This window comes from Chionomys nivalis, chromosome 18, assembly GCF_950005125.1.
Source record: "Chionomys nivalis chromosome 18, mChiNiv1.1, whole genome shotgun sequence".
NCBI lineage: Eukaryota > Metazoa > Chordata > Mammalia > Rodentia > Cricetidae > Chionomys > Chionomys nivalis.
This window is the reverse complement of record NC_080103.1, coordinates 63,330,829-63,351,311: the sequence shown is the minus strand read 5'-3', so window position 1 is coordinate 63,351,311 and position 20,483 is coordinate 63,330,829. Positions and strand designations below refer to the sequence as shown.

At 39.4% G+C, this 20,483-nt stretch overlaps 2 protein-coding genes across 8 annotated transcripts in view; one reads left to right on the top strand and one right to left on the bottom strand.

Moving 5' to 3' along the window:
* The window catches only part of Lrrc40 (leucine rich repeat containing 40), a 44,510-nt gene extending 41,463 nt beyond the window's left edge, over positions 1–3,047 (bottom strand). For both annotated transcript variants that reach the window (XM_057793713.1, XM_057793714.1), the window contains exon 1: positions 2,869–3,047. In XM_057793713.1, coding sequence (XP_057649696.1) covers positions 2,869–3,019 — 151 coding nt within the window. In that variant the 5' untranslated portion in view covers positions 3,020–3,047. The remainder of the gene's footprint in view (positions 1–2,868) is intronic.
* Positions 3,048–3,139: 92 nt separating this feature from the next.
* Srsf11 (serine and arginine rich splicing factor 11) overlaps positions 3,140–20,483 on the top strand; it is a 29,027-nt gene continuing 11,683 nt past the window's right edge. For 2 of the 6 annotated variants that reach the window (XM_057793717.1, XM_057793715.1), the window contains exons 1-4: positions 3,140–3,232; positions 11,908–11,996; positions 12,348–12,545; positions 16,830–16,963. In XM_057793717.1, the coding sequence (XP_057649700.1) occupies positions 12,364–12,545; positions 16,830–16,963 (316 nt within the window). In that variant the 5' untranslated portion in view covers positions 3,140–3,232; positions 11,908–11,996; positions 12,348–12,363. Of the gene's footprint in view, positions 3,233–11,907; positions 11,997–12,279; positions 12,546–16,829; positions 20,383–20,483 lie in introns of those variants that run through there. The other 4 variants (XM_057793720.1, XM_057793716.1, XM_057793719.1 and 1 more) reach the window with 4 other exon arrangements.

Sequence of the window (20,483 nt, the reverse complement as noted above, 5' to 3'; positions counted from 1 at the left end):
TAGCAATTGCAATACTGTTTGGCCAATAGCTTAAGTGTATTTCTAGCTAGCTCTTACAGCTTAAATTAACCCATTTCTATTAATCTGTGCATCACTATGTGGTTGTGGCGTACTGGTAAGGTTCCGCTGGCGTCCAGGTGTCTCTCTTGGCCTACTGGCTCTCTACATCCCTGTACAAGTTTCCTGCCTAGCCTTACTCTGTTAAGCCATTGGCCGAAAGCAGCTTTATTCATTAACCAATAAAAGCAACACAAATACAGAAGGACTTCCCACACCATTTCCCCTTTTCTGTTTAAATAAAAAAGGTTTTAACTTTAACATAGTGAAATTACATATAACAAAAAGGTATCAAGCAAGAATTACAGTTACAATATTTATATCTACTTTATCTTTTATCATAACTAAGGAAAACTATAATTATCTAGTCTTCAACTCCATCAAAGAATCAAGAAGGATATAATATTACCTAAGTAAACAGGAAGTGCATTGTAAGCAATTTCCAAAATTCTAGAATTGACAGAGACATCTCGCTGCCTGGGCAGTCACCCATCTTCAGTCCACAGGCCCATAGTATCCGGCAGACTTTTCCACTAAGCAAGAAATTTCAAAGACAGTTCCACCTAGATTGGCAGTTTGTCAGTCACTTTCTTCTGTGTCCTGCTGAATGTTTAGCAGACTCTTTTTGTTCTTTCATGAAGCAGGAACCCTGAAGGACCGTCAGCAGTCATTTTTCTGTGGGTCCTGCATGTCCAGTTCATACAGCATAACATCAGGCAGTCCAGGCAAGAGCCCAAGTGGCTAATAAACTCCATAAGGAGCCTCTTCAATGCCCATCATCCTCTTGAAGAAGATTGGTGCTGCCAGGGGCAGATGTGTCTCACTATCAAGAAAAGTCCTAAGTCCTTAAAACATTTTAAATGCCATATTCCATAGGTCTTTGAAAGGTTTGAAGATTATCTAACTGAAATATATCTCTGTACATCTAGAAAACCTAACATGATTGCAAGTTTGACTATTATAAATAAGTATCTATTAATCTCTATACCTTAATTATACATTACATTTTTAAATGGGCTGCACAAACATAATACCTTAATCAAGAGCAGACATATATATAACAATATATATAACAAAATCGATGTCAAATTTATATCAATAAACCAAGATCCATACCAATGCAAAGTATTCCTATCTATAGCAATTCCCCCCTTTAAAAGTAAACAAACATTTATAAAGAATCATTTAGGGAATTTGGTTTTGTTGTCTAGACTACTTCCTGCTTACTGGGGGCACTGTGAATGACGTTTGAGAGACTGGACCAGGTGGGACGTGCGTTAGCAACCCTAACTATGACAACCAGTGATGGTATATTAGTGAGCAATAACTGATTTTCAATGCATGTATATCTTTATGGTTTAATGGTTTTGAAGTCATAGCAGTCTGTTTCTTCCTTGATGAGAGGTATTGGAGACTGAGCCTTCAAGAACAGTCTTCACTATAAAGACATCCTTCAAAACTCCAGACTACATATCCAAACCGACAGATGTACAAACTTCATCACAGAGCTATTTTTAAAAAAGGCACGAAAAAAGCAAGGAAATATGAACCCTCAAATAACGCAACTGCTCTTCACAGATATTGAAATAGGCAAAATGCCACATGAAACTTTCAAATTTTCTGGTAGGACATTATCAATAAATTAAAATATACAAACAAGCAGATGATTTCAATCTAGCCTTAGAGAAGAAAGTCAGTGGAACAGATGAAAACATTAACAATACGGATGGAAAAGTCAGCAACATGGAAGAAAAATTCAGAAAGGATACTGAGATTTTTAAAAAGTCAATTAGCCGGATCTCTGGGAGTTCGAGGCCAGTCTGATCTACAAGAGCTAGTTCTGGGACAGGCACCAATGCTACAGAGAAACCCTGTCTCAAAAAACCAAAAAAAAAAAAAAAAAGTCAATTAGCATCGTCAAGACAATCCCCCCACAGACCCATGCACAGGCCAAACTGTGCTGATCCTGGAAAAACACTTTCCTATTACTGTCCCAGTGCAGCGAAGGGGGCTTCTCTGCAATGATACTGACCCTCTTACCAAATATAACTGCCCTTTCAGCACCAGCCTGAATGCCTTCATGCTAAAATTGCCTCTTGCAGGGCGGTGATGGGGCACGCCTTTAATCCCAGCACTCGGGAGGCAGAGGCAGGCAGATCTCTGTGAACTCGAGGCCAGCCTGGTCTACAAGAGCTAGTTCCAGGACAGGCTCCAAAGCTACAGAGAAACCTCTGTCTCGGGAAAACAAAATTGCCTCTGCCAAACAAATCAGTAGTACTTCATCTTCAATTCAAATTCCCTCAGGTACTTAGGACATGGGTAGAAGGAAAGCCACATTCTTGCCCCAAACACAATGCGAATGGCTGATAACGAAGTCCTTGTCTCCTTATGAAACCTCAAGGGTCAGATCTCCATTGTCTGCATCCGTATCCTCCAACTTCCCATTTAAAAAAAAAAAAAATAGCCCATTAAGCCCTGCCCATAGCATTCAGTCTTTCCTAGACCTACGTTCCAAAATATTCCACATTCCAGCCATAAAACAGTTCGAATGTCATAGGAACCATAGTTTACCACAGCAATGACTCCACTTTCTGGGTGTTTAAGTAAGGTCAAACAAAGTACCTGCCTATCATCTATCTCATAGCTAATTTACTCCCAAACGACTATGGTAATCCCAAGGAACACTCCGTGCAAGCCATGGCCACTGTCCTAGCAGGACCTCTTCCAAGAGACAACGCGGGTGGACGCCCAGGGGACCCGCCCGCCCCCGCCCGCCCAGCCTCGGGAGAGGCCGTCTACGCGCTACCTCACCTTCCCCGAGGTTCCTTCCCGCCAAGTTGAGCTGCCCGCTGCTCCTCGCCGCCTTCAGGAGGCCCTGGGGAACTGAGGGGCCGCTGTCCTTGCCCTCCGCGTGAAATCCCGCACGAGGGTCAAACCTTGATGCTCTCAGCTGGCGCGACATATTCAAACCCTCTGTCGGGCAGCCCCGGGCGCGGCCGTGACGTCAGAACACAGCGCCGCAGCTGGGCCACCTCGTCCCTTCCGGCTCGCTGTGCTCCGCCTCTCCCCATTGCTGCGCGCGCTGATGTCGTCACCGCCGGCTCCCGGGGCCGTCGGACCGACGAGCTCTTCCGTTGCCCTCCCCAGTCTCGCACTGCGGAGAAACTTCTTTCGGGTAAGCGGGTCTCACGGGCCGAGGGGCCCTCCGGGTGACAGGGGCGCCCATGCGTCGCGGTCGGGGGCGGACTGCGCTGCTCACCGTCGCGTCAGAACGTGGCGGCGACGAAATCCGAGCGGCGGTGAGGCCTGCGGCCTCGGGCGCCGGGCTGGAGGGTGCTGGGCTCGGCGAGTCGGTTGTTTAGAGTCGAAACCGCCGTCCGGCGAGTGGCACGAATTGAACCTTAAAGACGTGTGCCCGCCTGACAGCGGAAAGCTGCGGTGGATGACGAGCCCGCGTACAGACTGACTTTATGCAATTGAGCCCACGCTTAGGAACCTCATTTTTCACTCATTTATGGAGAGTGCAGTCTAGTGAAGTTTTAAAAATTCCTGACAGTGGAAGTATAAATATTGAGTCTTGGCTGGAAATACAAAATGAAGTTTTGCTTAATAAGTAGCTATTTCCTGTTTAGTTTCCCCCCGGTATTAGAAGATATTGATTCCTCACTTAGAAGACCTAGCCGCTGGCTTCCTGGGGTCGGGGATGTAGCTCCAGGGTACAGTGCTTTCCTAACGTGGGCAAGGCCGTGAATTCCATGCCCGGCGCTGCACCAGACTTCTTTGTCTGAAATTGCTTTATATTACATTCCTCTAACTTTAGTGTGCGGTTTGAGCGCGCGTATAGGATTTCACGTGCCCATGGTACCTCTGGAGATCAGAGAACCACTTGAGGGGGTCGGTTCTTTTTCTACCAAGTGGGATGGAACTCAGGTTGTGCGAGTCCGTGCTAAACGACTTTACCTGCTAAGCTGTCACGCCGGTGTGGAAATTTTTATGGGTCCGGAGTCATTCAGAGATTTACAAGTCTGACCATTAGTAATAACTTTTAACAGGAGGCTTTTAGGTACTGGTGCCAGGTCTACACCCGGTACTCGGGATTGCAATGCTCAGCCACCTCAGTCGGGGGTTTACAAAGGCAAAGAATACAAAGTTATAATTTGTTCTGGTGCAAGCAGGAGGTTCCCTGCGGGGGGGGGGGGGGGGGGGACGGACTTGTTTAGAAGTAGAAACTGCAATAAAAATTTAACCCTTAACAGCCTGTAACATTTGGAGGTCTAATTTTGCTTTATAGTTTTCTTAAGCACAGAGAGTTTAAAATTTTTCAACATAGCCATGAGCATAACGTTAGGATCAGAGAAATTGTTTTTATTTATTTACTTTATGTGTGTGGGTATTTGCCTCTTTGTCCTAACAAGGCATCAGAACCTTTGAAACTATAGTATGGATGATTGTGAGTGTAGGGATTGAGCTTTGGTGCTCTGAAAAAACACTAAGTGCTCCTAACCGCTGAGCCATCACTCCAGCCCTGATTTATTTTTCTGTCTTTTAAATGTAAAGAGCATATGTAAGAAAATGTCTCCTTAATTCTTGTCACTCTACAGAGGACAGATGGTATTAGTTGAAAAGCAGATGTGCAGCCGGATGGTGGTGGCAGCCCATGCCTTTAATGCTAACACTGGGGGTGGGGGGGGGGCAGAGGCAAGCAGATCTCTTGTGTATTTGAGGCCAGCCTGGTCTACAATAACTAGTGCCAGGATAGGCACCAAAGCTACACAGAGAAACCCTGTCTCGAAAAACAAACAAGCAAACAAAGGGGGCGGGGACCGTGGAGTAGTCTGGCAATTCTGCATTACTATCAATTTCACCCAAATGCATTTTGGATTTTTTGTTTTAGAATCTACAGAATCTCACTCTGTAGCCCTAGCTGGCCTGGAACTTGAAGAAATACACTTTGCCTGTCAAGTGCTAAGGTTAAAACTGTGCCACCATACCCAGCATATTTCTATATTAATAGATATGAACTGACATAAGGATCTAACTAGTATAAGTTCATAATACTTGTGTATTATGTTTATATAGCATTGAAGAATGAATACGTGTTAACCAAAATTCTTGTAATTTCAAAAATTATCTATTTGTTGTTAATTGATAGAAGCTGGAAACTAATTCATGAATTGGGCTTCTTTATAAAATATCTATGACTATAGTCTTGAGAACTAGCTCTGGGAATTATGAGTCTTGAATTACTTTAATGCATTTAAAATTAAACACCTTGTCCTTTTTTGGTGGTGGCATATAAATCAAAATGCTTGCAGATTTAAAAATATGGGACAAATGGAAGGCTCAGTGGTTAAAAGCACTTAATTGCTCTTCCAGGGGGCCTGTTTCAGTTCACAGCACCTACATCAGGCGACTCAAAATTACCTTTAACTCTGGCCCCTGAAAGCACCAGCACATACGTGGTGCACATAAACTTATACAGATACACAATACATATACATAAATAAAAATATTTTTAATAGACATTGTACATTATTAAAGTTACCAAATCTTCTGGGACTGAAGTTCAGTGATAGAGCACTTGCATATCTTGCAAAGGGTTTTGGTTCTGTCCCCAGCTCCATGGAATAGTGAGAAGGAGTCCTCTATCCAGCTGAAGAGTAGACACAGCCACCTTTTGTTATGGAGGTGTTTGGCTATGGTTTATATGCATTTTATTTAGTATCTTAACAGAAGAAACCAAAAACACATTAGCAGTCAAGTCATCCAGAAAGTACTACTTTATTTCATGACAGAAAGTAAGACTTATTATCAAATAAAGATAGGGTAATCTGTTCTTACCATTACAATTACAATTTAATCAAACATTTTTCTTTTTTTCGAGACAGGGTTTCTCTGTAACTTTGGAGCCTGTCCTGGAGCTAGCTCTTGTAGACCAGGCTGGCCTCGAACTGACAGAGATTCACCTGCCTCTGCCTCCCAAGTGCTGGGATTAAAGGCATGCGCCACCACTGCCTGGCTTAATCAAACATTTTCTAAGATGACTTTGTCACTCATGAAAATTTACATATAAGACTTTTCTCAAAGATGAAAGCTACAATTGATGATGGGTTTATTGAAATAAGTAGTTTCAATTCTAGTAAGAGAAAAAGAGATAAATTTGTGCAGATTTTTCAAACACACTTGCTTGCAAAATTCAAGCAAGCACAGAGAACTTGATTTGCAGACATTTCTCAGTTTATTTTTGTAGAAGCCTGTTTTGAATCAGTGTCATTTTTGTTCTAGAATATTGCTTATATTTTATTATGTCAAATGTTACTGAGAGAACATTTTGATTTTCTTTAAAATTTTCAGTTTGCAATTCAACTTTTGATGTCTTTTTATAACAGCCAACTTCTAAAAGTAGTCAATAAAATACATTCCTTGCTACCTTTAAAGACAGAACATATTTAGTGTGTTTATTCCCAATTTCAAATGTAGCTTTGACTTGTATTTTGTTACTGTTATTGAAGTTGTGGCCATCTTGGTTTTGATGAGGAAAATGTGTTGTTTGGGATTTTTTTTTTTTTTTTGCTGGGTTTGTGTTTCATTGCTTCTCTCCATGCTTGTGAATGGTGAAGCAGCCACACTGCTCTAAGACAGTCACCATGATTCCAATATATGGTCTAATACTCTTTTCTACCTTTAATACTTTTTAGTTCCCTAGCATCTAGAAAATACCATTTTCATTTCCTTTAGTAAAAAGGATTTTTACGTTTGTTCTTTTCTCTTGAAAAAAGTGGAGGAACTTAGGACATTTAAAATAATATCTTAAATGCATGTTTTTATTTATTTATTTATTTATTTATTTATTTATTTATTTATTTTTGGTTTTTCGAGACAGGGTTTCTCTGTGGTTTTGGAGCCTGTCCTGGAACTAGCTCTTGTAGACCAGGCTGGTCTCGAACTCACAGAGATCCGCCTGCCTCTGCCTCCCAAGTGCTGGGATTAAAGGCGTGCGCCACCACCGCCCGGCCATGTTTTTATTTATATTGTTAATTTTTATCATAAAAAAAAAGGAAGCTAAGGCCTGGGTAATGATGAGCCAGTATAGCTTATGCCATTTAAGTAAAGCCCATCTGGTATTGAGATTTGCTATTCTGAAAACATTTCCTCTTATTCACAATGATTATTACTCCCAACTGTTAACAGACAGTATGGTATTCTTACTTTTCCCCCTAAGATTAATATTAATTATATAACTTAAAAATTTGGTCTTTATATTAGTTATATGGGTGATACAAATTTTGACAGTGGCTTTAAATTAATGAAGTAATGTAGAGGTAGACTTGGGACACTGTCTTTTATACATACCAAACCACTACAGAGTTATAATGTTGAAAAAGGGATTTTACCCATGATCCACTCTTGATAATCAGACTGCATATCACCCCTGGAAACACTTTTATTGAGTTGGATTCAGTTTACAATTTGGTGTACTTTCAAAAGAGACAAGTAAATGTTTATAATTTTCCAATACAGAGAAGTCTTACTGTTCTAATAAGACATGATATGTTCTCTGAAATGTTTCTAGCATCAATTTAAGTTGAAAAAGGAAAAGATATAAATAATGTGACAGTTCATTGGTTATCCCAGCTAGTCAGTATTAATTTAAGCTTTGTTAATCAAATTTCTGGATGTTTTAGTCACCTTTGTATTTTGATAGATAATAATTCATAGTGACCCACCATTTCTTTTCTACTTGAGCTGTTTTGTTTTCTGCATTGTTGATAATATTACAATAGCCAGGCATTGTAACTCATGCTTACAACCTCTGTTTTGAGAGACTTAGACAGGAGGATCATTCAGAATTTGAGACTAGTCTAGGCTACATAGTGGGCTCTAGGTCAGCCTGGACTGCAGAGTAAGAACCTGTCTCCACAAACAAACATACCAACTCACAGTTATATTTACTTAGATACTGATACATGTTAGTGAACATTTAAAAACAATGCAAATGTATAAACTCTTCCTTGATGTCCATCATTTTAGAAATACCTGTTTTTCTCTCTACGCTCAAATTAATACTTTTTCCCTCTACCATTAATACAGATGCTCATTTTCCACCTTGAGTTGTGGTCTTTCTTTCCTAACTCCTGTTTCCCAGAGGTGTTACCATCATCTCATCTCTCCAGCAAACTATTTATTTGATAATGTCATCAGAGTACTCTAGGCTTTAGCCTGAGCAGATTGTGGCTAATGTCATTTACACATATTACTTAGATTGCTTCAAGTATGTATTTTGTGTGTTCATGCATTGATCATTTGAGCATGCTCTAACCATGCTCTAGAAACAGGGAGACAACTAAAGCCTTCTTAAGAAATGTTCTTCATGTCTATCAGAGCTGCTTGTTAGTAGTTGTCTACCAGTATGCTGTCAGTCAGATGACTGGACATCCCAAATCTGTTCAGAAGCTGCCCTGTTTACCATGCAGCAGTCTCACTGGGAAGAGGGGCATCTTTATGTCATTTAATGACTTACAAGTATTACCAACTTTTGGCAGTATTCATATAGCTTAAAGTTTTAACATTAAATGCATAATCTTCGTAGTAAAAAGTTTACATTGTCATGTTAAAATGTGAAATAAAAACTAAAATATACTACATAAATTAACTTTTCCATGAAAGCGATAAAACAGTATTTCTCCAGGGTAATGTCTTTAAAATGAAAAGATTTTGTCAAAGAAGAATCCTGAGACTAATGACTAGTCTTTCCTAGTTTCTAAAATTTTTCCAAAATTACAACAAGTGACTGCCAGACAACAGTGGGGATAAAAGTTTTGAGGTAAGGTGCTAGGTTTATTTGGGGTTTTAGTCCCTGCTAGCACCACAGAAATAAAGCCATGGAACTACGGAGATGGCTCATTTAGTGAAGCTCCTGTTTGGATCCCTAGCACTTGTGTTACGTGTTAGTCAAAGTCCTGGTGGAGCAGGACTGGTTGGCTGGCTGACTGGTGCTAATGGTGACTTATCTCCAAGATTCTCCACCTCAAAAATAAGGTGACACCAGGTATCACAGAAGAGTTATCTGTGTATACACATATGTACCCGTTCATGTATACCCATGTGTTCATACTCATAATGCAGAAATGAGTTACTGAATCAGGCACTTGAGAATGAGTATCCTCATTATGGCTAGTGTGGCTTAGCTTCCGAATTGTCTTTGTTATTAAAATTTTTTACAAGTCAAATTTAAAGGTAGGGGTGAATTAGCAGTTGAGAAAGGCATCTAGTATCAGCCAATGGCCTACACACACATGAACACACACACAAACATGTACACACACCACCCTGTTGAGTTCTGCATTTTAGGACAAAATTTCACAAGCCTCCTCTCAGTTTTGATTAGAAATAAACTATTAGTAAGAATGATAATATTTGTCCTTCAGATGTAACTTGATTTCAAAGTGTAGTTATTTATGCCTGTACTCTTAGGTTTTTGAATACTTGGGCAGGAAATTTTGCAAAGTCCAAGACCAGCCTGGACTACAGTCCAGTATTCTTCTCTCAAAAAGAAACGAACAAACAAACCCGGCATTGGGGGCTGGCATTTTGATCCTTATGACCTAGAGTATACTGTAATCTCATCACTTGGGAGCAGAGGCGGGTCTTTTTATGTTGCACAGTGAGTTTCAGGCCAGCCTGAGGTATGGGAAACCATCCAGAATCAAAGTCTTCCCTAATTTACCTGAAAAGATGGGTCGATGACCCTCTTTGTGTATAGATCTTGAAACTTTCATCTTCTAGGGTTAGGAGTGTCCAGCTGCTGTCTGCACGTACTCTTAGATAGCTGTGGATGTGACCTAACATGAAAGCATACACATTTAAAGAATGAGATTTTTTGTAAATTTTTGTGACTAAATTGTGCAGTTTTCAGGTGCATACATTTTAGATGACAACTAGTGATGTAATGCAGAAAGCTGGACGAATATTCCTGTAGGACCTATAAAATGAGAAACTCACAAGGCAAATGCCTGGCTCTTTTTGTGTTCTAAAATCTGAGCAGGTTCTGCCTCTAGTTTCTCTTACTACATGTTCCTTACATTTTTGTGTTTGTTGCAGAGAGTTTTTAATAGACTTAAAATTTTTAGGAGATTGGGTGCATTGGCTGTCTTTTCTGTGATACTTCTACCATCTTGAAGATCCCTGGAATAAGCAGATACATGCTATTTGAAGAAATTTGAGTTTGGGATACCTTTTATGATATTTGGGAAATGGTGAAGAAAAGAAACCTACTGCCTGTTTACAGATTCTGTATCCCTTTTGTCTTATTTGGCAAATCTTAAAATCACTTGAACTAGCATAGATTGATTACACTTACTGTTTGTCTTAATATTTTTGTCTTCTGCCCTTAGCTATATTATTTCTGTGATAGTCATTCACGGTGCTAAGCATTTCCCTATTTGACTTAGATCTTTTTTGTTGTTGTTTTGTTTTTTGTTTTTCGAGACAGGGTTTCTCTGTGGTTTTGGAGCCTGTCCTGGAACTAGCTCTTGTAGACCAGGCTGGTCTCGAACTCACAGAGATCCGCCTGCCTCTGCCTCCCAAGTGCTGGGATTAAAGGCGTGCACCACCACCGCCCGGCTTGACTTAGATCTTTAGTGATAGTTAAAGTTATTCAATTACTTATTTGATTGACCAGAAAAATGGTAGGTTTTTAAAATGAAATGTATTTAAGCCAATCTTTCCTGAAGTTTTCGCCTTTTATTTTGGAACTGCTAAATATATGAAAATAATTCATTTAAATAAAATTATTTTTGCTAATCTCTGTATCAAACACCATTTATTAGTATGTTCAGTAAGCTATACATAAATTAGATTCTGTGATTATTTTTATCACAGAACTCTTTCTTTGTTTAAATATGTAATTTTTATTACAAAATGCCAAGCATATATACAAAAGTGTAGAATGGGAACTAGGGAGATAATTCAGCAACACTGATGGACACGAGTTTGATTAGGGAAGGAGAGAACTGACTCCTACAAGTTGTCCTTTGACCAACTCGGCACCATGATGCACACATATACAATAAATAAACGTAATAAAAATGTTTGATTTCCATATACCTGCCACAACGACTAAATCGATGTTAAGTAACATTGAAAAGCAAGATATTCTTGAGCTCTTTGTTCTTGTATCATTGACTGTTATGATATGTGTGGTGCATTGTGTGCGCCCCTGAGATTTAAGAACCTTGAGTTATGAGAGTCTTTGATTGGCAGTGAGTGGTAACTCAGATTCAATTAGAAACCACCTAACACTATCTTGGAAGGCACATTGGTGAGGGTGTTTTCTAACTATGATGAGGCACGTTAATCAGCTCCTCCCTTCTGTGCTTAAGAACTAAGTCACTGAACCAGTGAGTGGACCTAGCAAGCTAGCCACAGCATTGTCTATATAAGAGCTGTTTGCAAGTGTAGAGATTTGTGAAGTCTGAGATTTTATTTTGTCTTTGAGAACTTTTGAGTCAAGTAAGTTATTGCGCCCTGTAGTATAAATGACTAATTTATTAGTCATTAAGTAGGCTGGTGTGACTGTTCAGGTGTTCAATACTCCCTGGACAGAAACTTCGTTTCAGACTTCGTGCTAGGTCCTGCAGTCTGGGGGAATACATTTCGATAACAAAAGGGCAGTGCTGTTCTAGCAGACAAGGCTGTACAAGTGGCGACAGTGAAATGAGATGAAGGAACTTCGTAGCTTATATAAAGGCATAGAGAAAATGATTTTTGTGTCTATGTTGGAGAACTTGAATAGTTCAGATGAAGCTGAAGAAATAAGGCGGGGGTTTTTGTTTTGTTTTGTTTTTGTAGTGAAGAATACGCGTGTTAAAGCAGGTGTATTTCAAACTGCTGACCATATACTGTTATATATTGGAGAACTGTAAAACTCTCTTGTAAAGGTAAGCTGAAATTCAGTGAGTGTTCAGAGCGCCAGGGCGTGTGTGTGTTAAACTGCCTTTACTGGAGGTCTCAATGGCCAGGTGAAGGGATTCTGCCTGAAAATGCTTCGGGTGCTGTGTGGAGTGCGGAGGAACCATTTCTGAGGTGGCACAGCTGGGTGGGCTCAGCCGGGACTGTTGCGGGAGCACGAACTGGCCGCGTACTTCCGGGCTCTGGGCGCAGGCGCGGGCGGGAGGGCGGGCGCGTAGCATTGTGGGCCGGCGGCGCTGCGCGAGGTCGGTGGCCGTTTGTGTGCGGCCGGCGGCCGGTGCCGCGCGCTCTCACTGTCGTGTGTTTGATGTGTTGAGCAGGAGGCAAGCCCGCGCCATGAGCAGCACGGCCGTGGTCCCCAGCGCGGCGGGCCCGGGCCCGGGCCCCAGCGGCGGGCCAGGCGGAGGCACCGAGGTGATCCAGGTGACCAACGTGTCCCCAAGTGCTAGCTCCGAGCAGATGCGGACGCTCTTCGGCTTCCTGGGCAAGATCGACGAGCTGCGCCTCTTCCCGCCGGAGTGAGTACCGGGGGACTGCGGGCCCGCGGCCCTTCCGGCGAGACTAAGCGCGCGGTCCTGTGGAGCCTGGCGTGGAAGATGCACGGCCCCGCCAGGCCGAGGCCAGGCATGAACGCCTAAGTGGTGTTTCAGTAATGTTTTTACTCTTGACATTGTTGACACACCATCATTTTACTTTGAGCACTTAATCTTTTGGTTAAGCCCCCCCCCCTTAAAAAAAAAACCTAATCACCAGCTTTGATAGAAAGGAAATGAAATTGGTCTGTTCAGTTGGTGTAAATATTTGTGTGCTATTCACAAATCATTAAGGATTGTTCTTCAGTGATTTTTGAGCCAGGGAAGAATAATATCAGATCAATTACCCTATTGATAGACAAAAATGCATGGTAGCTGAATCTCGAGGTGTTGTTTAAATAACGGGCAGATTTATATAATTAACTGTGAAGGGGTTTTACAGAATGTTGAAATTTGAATTAGGTTTTATGTGGTTTTTGTCTTATATTGAAAGTTGTTTTTTATTAGAATAATATTAAATGAGTGTGTTCACTGCAAAGAACAAAGAAATTATAAAGTTAAGTTGAAATATATGTGCATAGTTGAAATCATTGCGTGCCCTCTAGGAAGAATTATGAAGTTTAGTGAAAGCAATAGTGGTTACTCTTAATAAATGCTCCCAACCAAATTTTGGGGTTTTATGATATCCCATAAATTCTAAATAAGAAATTAGAATCTTCACAGTCTTTTGTATGTGTGATCATTAATTGTGCCAAAGTTGATCATATGGCCTATGTGTTAAATAGTACATGTTCCTACTTGTAATATTTTCACATAACTGTTAGTGCTTGACATTGGTGTGTTCTTAAATTTTAGAGAAAATATACAAGGTTCAGTTACCAGTTTGTGTGAAGTGTATAGAGTTTTAGGATCAACCGTTACGTTGAGCAGAATCTTGGCTTTGGAAATCAGCAGGGCAACTCCTTATGAGAGCATACAGATGCTCCCTGTTCCTTGGTTTTCTCACACCACACCGTTATGGTTGCTAGTAAAGCTGCAGAAAATCATATATTCAGTTTGATTTCAGGTTACTGAAAGTTCTGTTACTACCACAAACTTCAAAATGCTCTGTTTATTCTCCAAAGCTACTCTATACTGTGTTTAAAAGACAACAAAGAACAGTAGGTACTATATTGGTCATTTCTTGTTGCTGACCTAGTTAGTGGACAATTCCTCAAGGAGGGTGTGATAGACTTGAGTTTGGCCTTTTTGTGGTGACATGGGTAATTTCCTTATAAGATGAGTAGTGGCAGGAGTTCGTTCCTCGAGGTGACCTGGGTTACTGTGTACTCAGCTTCCTCTTTAATCTATATAAAACTGTGACACAGCAGCTATCACCAGTTCACAGGCTAAGTTCAGCCCTCCTGCCTCTCATAGGCTGAGATCCTTGAGTTATTCCGCCCCATATACAGCTACTAAAACAGTTCAGATTAGGGAAGAGTTTTCTTGAGAGGGGTGTCAGTGTAGCCCATGCTGACCTCAAATAAGGGTACTCCTGCTTTTGTATCCCAAGTGCTAGTGTTCATTATATATATTATATAAGCATAGTGTTCATTATATCATTCTTGAAGTGGGCAATAAAACGTTTAGTTTTAAAGGAATATCATAGTGGGTTGTTTTATCCAGGCAAGGATCCCAGAGAAGCATGTCAACTTTACACTGTACTTGAAGGCTGTGGCCAGCAGATCATTCCTTGGAAACTTTCACAGACCAAACATAAATATTTTAATAATTTTATAAACAAGATAAATGAAAGAATTAAATTCACTTTCAAGAAAAATGTGATTTAATGAGTTACTGTGTATTCCTTCTATAGTTAGGAAGAGGCATATGGAAGTAAAAAATCCTCAAGTGAGTGTTAACTCTTGTTACCTGTACTGTTCTTGGGGCCTCGGAGATGCTTTCTTTATAAGCTCAAAACTTGGCTGACATAGTTCTAAGGTGGAATTAAAAAGTTAATGTGATGGCCTAAACCACAAGTTCTTACACTTGTGTGGCCATAAATAGGAGGATCTTATGAATGAATTTCCTCCTGAGAAAGGGATTCTGATTCAGTGGGCACTTGGTGAACACCAGGATTCACAATTTTCTGTATGCATCTTAGAAGATATTTTAAAATTCTTTCAGCAGACAGAAACATCAAGGAAATCTTTTTTTCTTATCTGTTCCTTGGGGTAAAGATACTTACACTTTTATATGTGTTCCTTACACAAAATAAAATATGCTTGGTAAATGGGAAGCAATTACTGTGAAGGTAGTGTTTTCTGATTTTCTAAAAAAACTACTTTCTATAGACTTCAAGATTTATTTTGTGTATGTGAGTGTTTTGCCTGCATGTATGTCCATACCATGTATATGGCTGGTGTCCGTGGAGGCTAGAAAAGTGCACTGGATCCCTTGTTAACTGGAATCATGGCTGTTTTAAAAGTAAGTGACCATGTAGATGCCAGGAGTTGAACTTGGGTCCTCCACAAAAGAAAAGGCCCTTAACTATCCATCCATTTCTCCATTCTAAGGACTGGTCTTCTTTCTTTCTTCCTTTTCTTTACAGTTACCAGTGTTGAAGACTAGGAAACGTGAATGCCTATGATTTCCTAAGGTTGTGGTTTGTTGGGTTTTAAGAACAAAAGAAAACACCATTTTGAAGAGATTTTAAAATTTACAGTCTAAAATGAAAAAATCAGTGACAGGATAAAACAAAACAGGTGCCTGAGCGTTTGTGATAGAGCATTCTTTTCACTGTTTCTGATTGAAAATCTTCTCAAATTTTAGACACATTTTTAAAATGTGTACATTGAGTCTCGTAATCTCAGCACGGAAGATGGAGGCAGAAGAATCAGGAGATCTTCCAAGGCCAGCCTGAACTTATGTAACACCTTGTCTCAAAAACAAACTCTTATCCTTTTGGAAACATTGAGATTTCAGCCTTGTGGATACAGTTGCCTTATTTCTTGGTTCTTCACCCAGAGTTCTTATTCACAGAATCGGAAAGAATTAAAGAAGGAAGAGACTGCTTCAGCAGATACCTTGCTTTCATTGATGTTGGTGCTGTTGGGTAGCCTGGTTAGGGTTTTCTCACAGCCAAGTTCTATCATTGAAATTGTTATGGTCTGCAAGTTACTTGTGGTCTGCGTCTAGGATGCAACCCTTGCCTTTATAGAATTTTATGGTAGGAATTTGACCCATTATATTTTTTCATTATTAATTTATTTTTGGTGTTTGGTCTGCATATCTATGTGAAGGAGTTAGATCCACTGGAACTTGAGTTACAAATAGTTGTGAGCTATTATGTGGGTGCTAGGAATTGAACCCTGGTCTTCTGGAAGAGTAGCCAATGCTCTTAACTGCTGAGCCATCTATCTCCCCAGCCCCTATTAATATTTTTTTAAAGCCCTATTCTGCATTATCATCTTTTCACTGTCATAACTTGCACTTTACCATTTACTTGTCTGTGAAAGCAATGTGCTCTTGAGTTGCTGAAGTGTAGTGTGGGGAGGAGATGCTATATACTATATAACATGTTCAACGGGCTGTGTATATACTTAATTTTTTTTCTTTTCTCTGAAAGTACTTCAGATCAGGTGCTTAAGAATTCTATATTCTATAGGTGTAGAGTCAGGATGTGGAATCAATTTATTGTTCAGATCAGGATCGCTTGGTTTGGTTTGATGTTTTTTGAGACAAGGTTTCATTGTAGCCTAAGCAGGTCTATAACTTAAGTTTCTGTCCCAGCCTTTTGGTGGCTAGAGATTACAAACTTGTGCCATTGTGCCTGCTTAGTTGTACTTTTCTATGGTATTTTACGTGTGAAATAAACAATTCTTAATCATTTTTACACTGAGGTATAAGTTATAATGAAAACTTCCTAAGCCAAAACTGTTACATGTATTTAAAAATAGTTGGTATTAAAACTGAGGATGAGGATCTATGTGGCTCAGTGCCTGCCCTGAGCAACTCAAGCATGTGTGTGCACAGTCACTTATATGGTATATCATTGTCTGTGACTTAAATGGTTTTTAAACTGCTGTATTAACAATTTAAGTGGTGATGATAGGAGCATATCTGCACTGTGTCTTATTCTATCAGGTCATCAGGATGTTCTTTTTTTAATTGGTTAAAATAAATTAGCGTGCATCTATGTATTTTTACCTAAGTGTTGGCCATTTGGTGATATATCTGTGTTGAAGCCAAAAAACTATTTTTCTCTAATGTTACTCATTTATCTTTTAGTGACTCGCCTTTGCCAGTCTCCTCTCGTGTCTGCTTTGTTAAGTTCCATGATCCAGACTCGGCAGTTGTGGCACAGCATCTGACAAACACTGTGTTCGTTGACAGAGCTTTGATAGTCGTACCGTATGCTGAAGGTTTGTGCTTTGTTTCACTACCTATGTGGGCACCCCTGCCTGGCCATCGGCCACAGTGTAGGTGTAGAGTAAGCATCACTAGCTTGTGAGACTCTGAGTATTAATTTGAAACCCTTGTTATACTGCCCTCCATAATTCTTACTTGGAGATTTTTTTCTTACTCTAAAACTTAGAGAATAAGGTCTGTTTTATAATGTAATTAGCTTTTTGCTATCTTTCAAATGGTCTTAAGTTTATTAAAACAGAATTCCTAATTGAAACTCTGAGATATATTAATGTTAAGAAGTCCCAAAGGTAAAGAATCATACCATGTCATTCTCACACAGAAATCTTCAAATAAATGCATGATGCTTTTGTTCTAAATCAATAGCTAAGTCAGTTTTATTTCCTTGATTCTCTCACTCGCTCCTAACTTAAAACAAAACCCCCACACTGAATTCCAGTATACCAAGGGTTACAATAATTTTAGTTTTTCAAAAGTTTAAGATTTCCTATAGTTTAGGTGCCAGATGGGCACTGGGTGTTTGTTTTTATGCCAGATTTTCTTGTTCTTGTTATATTTTCTAGAATATCTCAAAATAATGAACTCTTCTCTCTGTTGTGTGTGTGACTTTTGTAGTGGAGAAGGCACATGCAAACCTCCCAGATGGCTGGACACAGTGGGTGCTCTGCAGCTGCAGGCTCTAGACTCTAACTAAACCAGCGAGCACTCGAGCCCCCAAGTGTTCTCCTGCTGTCACCATTTGTTAACTGCATTTTCTCTCTTTTTACGTTTTAGGCTGTTAAAGTAATTTGACAGAAAAAAAAATGAGCAGGTTTTTGGATCTAAAAAAGCCGCTGTGACAGGACAGCACAATTTTAATGCCACTTTGTAAAACTTTTCTAAGGCATATTTTACACTTAGTTTGTTCCCAGTGAACTGCTGTTTGGTTTGCTTTTGGTAACTATATATATATATATCTATTGGTAAAATCATTGCCATGATATACTTACTGAATTCTAACATAATAGCTTAATAAACTGTCCAGGATCTACATGCTTTTCCCTTCATTTAATAAACTGGTCAGTGGAAGCAGTATCTTGTAATTGTTGCTTTTTAGATGCTTCTAAGATAATTGAAGACAAATGTGAAGATTTGCCATCATAACTTTGTGAAAGTTGTGAAATGTCTAATCATAGAGAATTGCCTCGTCTTTTATAAAGAACTTATATTCAGAGATGAGTTACGGCATGCTATTTTGGTAACATTATATCTATCTCCAAGGTATTAACATATATGAGATGTGAGGCTAGTTCAATGTTTCTATGAAAGAAAAGACAGAAGCTGATTTAGTATGTTTTGGATAAGCAATTCCTTTTATTTCAGTGTGCTTTTTATAAGATAAGACTTAACCACCACCTTAAATCAACAGAGAACTTACAGAACTCAATTCAGGATGAGTAAAGTAGACAGTAGGTCTTGAAACGGTCATGCCATGTGAGTAATGTGCAGAGTGCTTCAGTTAGCTGTAAATGTTATGAGCCTGGGATGGAATATCGTATGTCATATAATTGGGGTTTTATGACTAAATATTTTAAGCCATAGTAATTTTTGTAGATGTGTTTTTGAAAGTGAAGTTTTGGGGAGTGTATATAGAGCTATAGAAATATTTAGTTCAGAAATCTGATTTTGCTGCTTTTAATTTGTGGTATGATGTGCTGTATTAATGTTACCTCCACAAGTAAACTGATGTGTTCGATCCCTTTGTCGCCATTCACTCTGGTTTTAGCCTTAACACTTTGGTGTTGGCTCTTGGTCAGTGTGTTAGAGCAATAGACCAAAAGTATACGGTAAGAATAGTCTTACTTAGTAAAATGTAGAGATAGCTGGATGTGGAAGGTGCTCTTAGTAGTAATGGATTTGGGGGCATCTAGGTTCCTTGGTTAATGTTTGTTTCTTTTGTCTGTTTCTTTTTCTTTCATTTCTACACATTCATGCAGTATTTCATGGTTCTATCAAAGCAGCAGTAAAAAAAATACTCTTGACGCATGAAAATTAACTGGTGAGGGGCCTCATTGCTATTTTTAAATTGTAGTTTTATTTTTAGTCCTTTTTTAATCAGAGGATCAGATGCATGACTTTTTTAATGGATGCAGATCTTCTCTCAGGTGTCTCACAATAAATTCAAGAGGATTTTAGTTTGCCAGAAATGTTGCAAATGCACTAATTTGAGTAAGATGTTGATACTTAATATATCCTCTTGAGACATAATTTTGCATGCAAAATTACCCCTTAATCTTTGTAGGTTTGTTAATATTGATGCATTAATGCCCTATATCCAAATGATCTTCTCCCCTTCCCTCCATAACTCTCGGTATCTAAATTGATGACAGCTCTGACACAAGCAAGATAGCAGTGCTGTGTAGTATACATTTGTTTATATTATCGGCACTTCTCAGTGTAGGTGGAAGGAACCATTACCTTTATTTAACAGTGGTTTTTCTTTTTTGTTGTTGTGTTTTACAGTTCTTTTCCCTGGTTCAGCCTGAACTATATACCAGGCCCTGCTGAAAATACCACCCAACAGTTTTCTTCTGCAGCTTATCCAGTTTCTCTTAAGTGCCCTGTACATATTGTATGTTTTATGATGAGATGCAGTTTCTTAATATGTATTACAGAAATACTACTGGTATTTGCAAATATTTAGTTTAATTGTATTATTGAACTCTCATTTTGGGGGCTTGGGCACATTAACAGATTAATCCATCTGTATAGGGCTTTTGCTGTTGGATAGAATTTAAATTGTCTACATAATTGTCTTAGGACCTTTAGATTTTATCTGAATACACAGATTAGGCTTTAAAAGCAGGCATACATGTGGTTTTGGGCTTAAGGAGTTTTGGACAAGTGAGATATTGAACTGACACTACATAGCAACATTTTTTGATATGGTTAGCATGGCACATATTGGAACCTAGAGCATTTTACTGTACAGGTAAGGAATGTGCCATGTTTTACCTATTCTCTCTCTTTCTCTCTCTCTCTACCTCCCTCACTCCCCCCTCTTCCCCAAACTCTCCCTACACACATTTCCCCTGTGTATTCAGAGACCTTCAGAAACATTCATAGTCATGTCATGAGTCAGCAAAAGCCCTACTCTTGATTCCAACGTAATATTTCCTTTACATACTTTCCTTCTTTTAATTTTTACAAAATTTGTATGGTAGGTGTAAAGAAAATCATAGTGACTGTACCATATTATTAACCCCTAAATCAAACTTTTTTTGTCTTGTGTATCTTGATTTTTCTGTGTGCTTTATAGTGAAGCAGCCGACACGAGTCGTTGTTCATAAAACAGCTTTTGAAAGTTGAGAGCACACCCCTGGAGAACCGACTGTGCTTGCTTACGTTTGGTTCATGACTTAAAAATCGAGTACAGGTGATGAAATCTTGGCAGTGTTAACAAAACAGTAGTGTGTATTGTGCTATTTTTTTTTTACTCTAGAAACTTAACCATTGTAGAGAAAAAGGAAACAAATT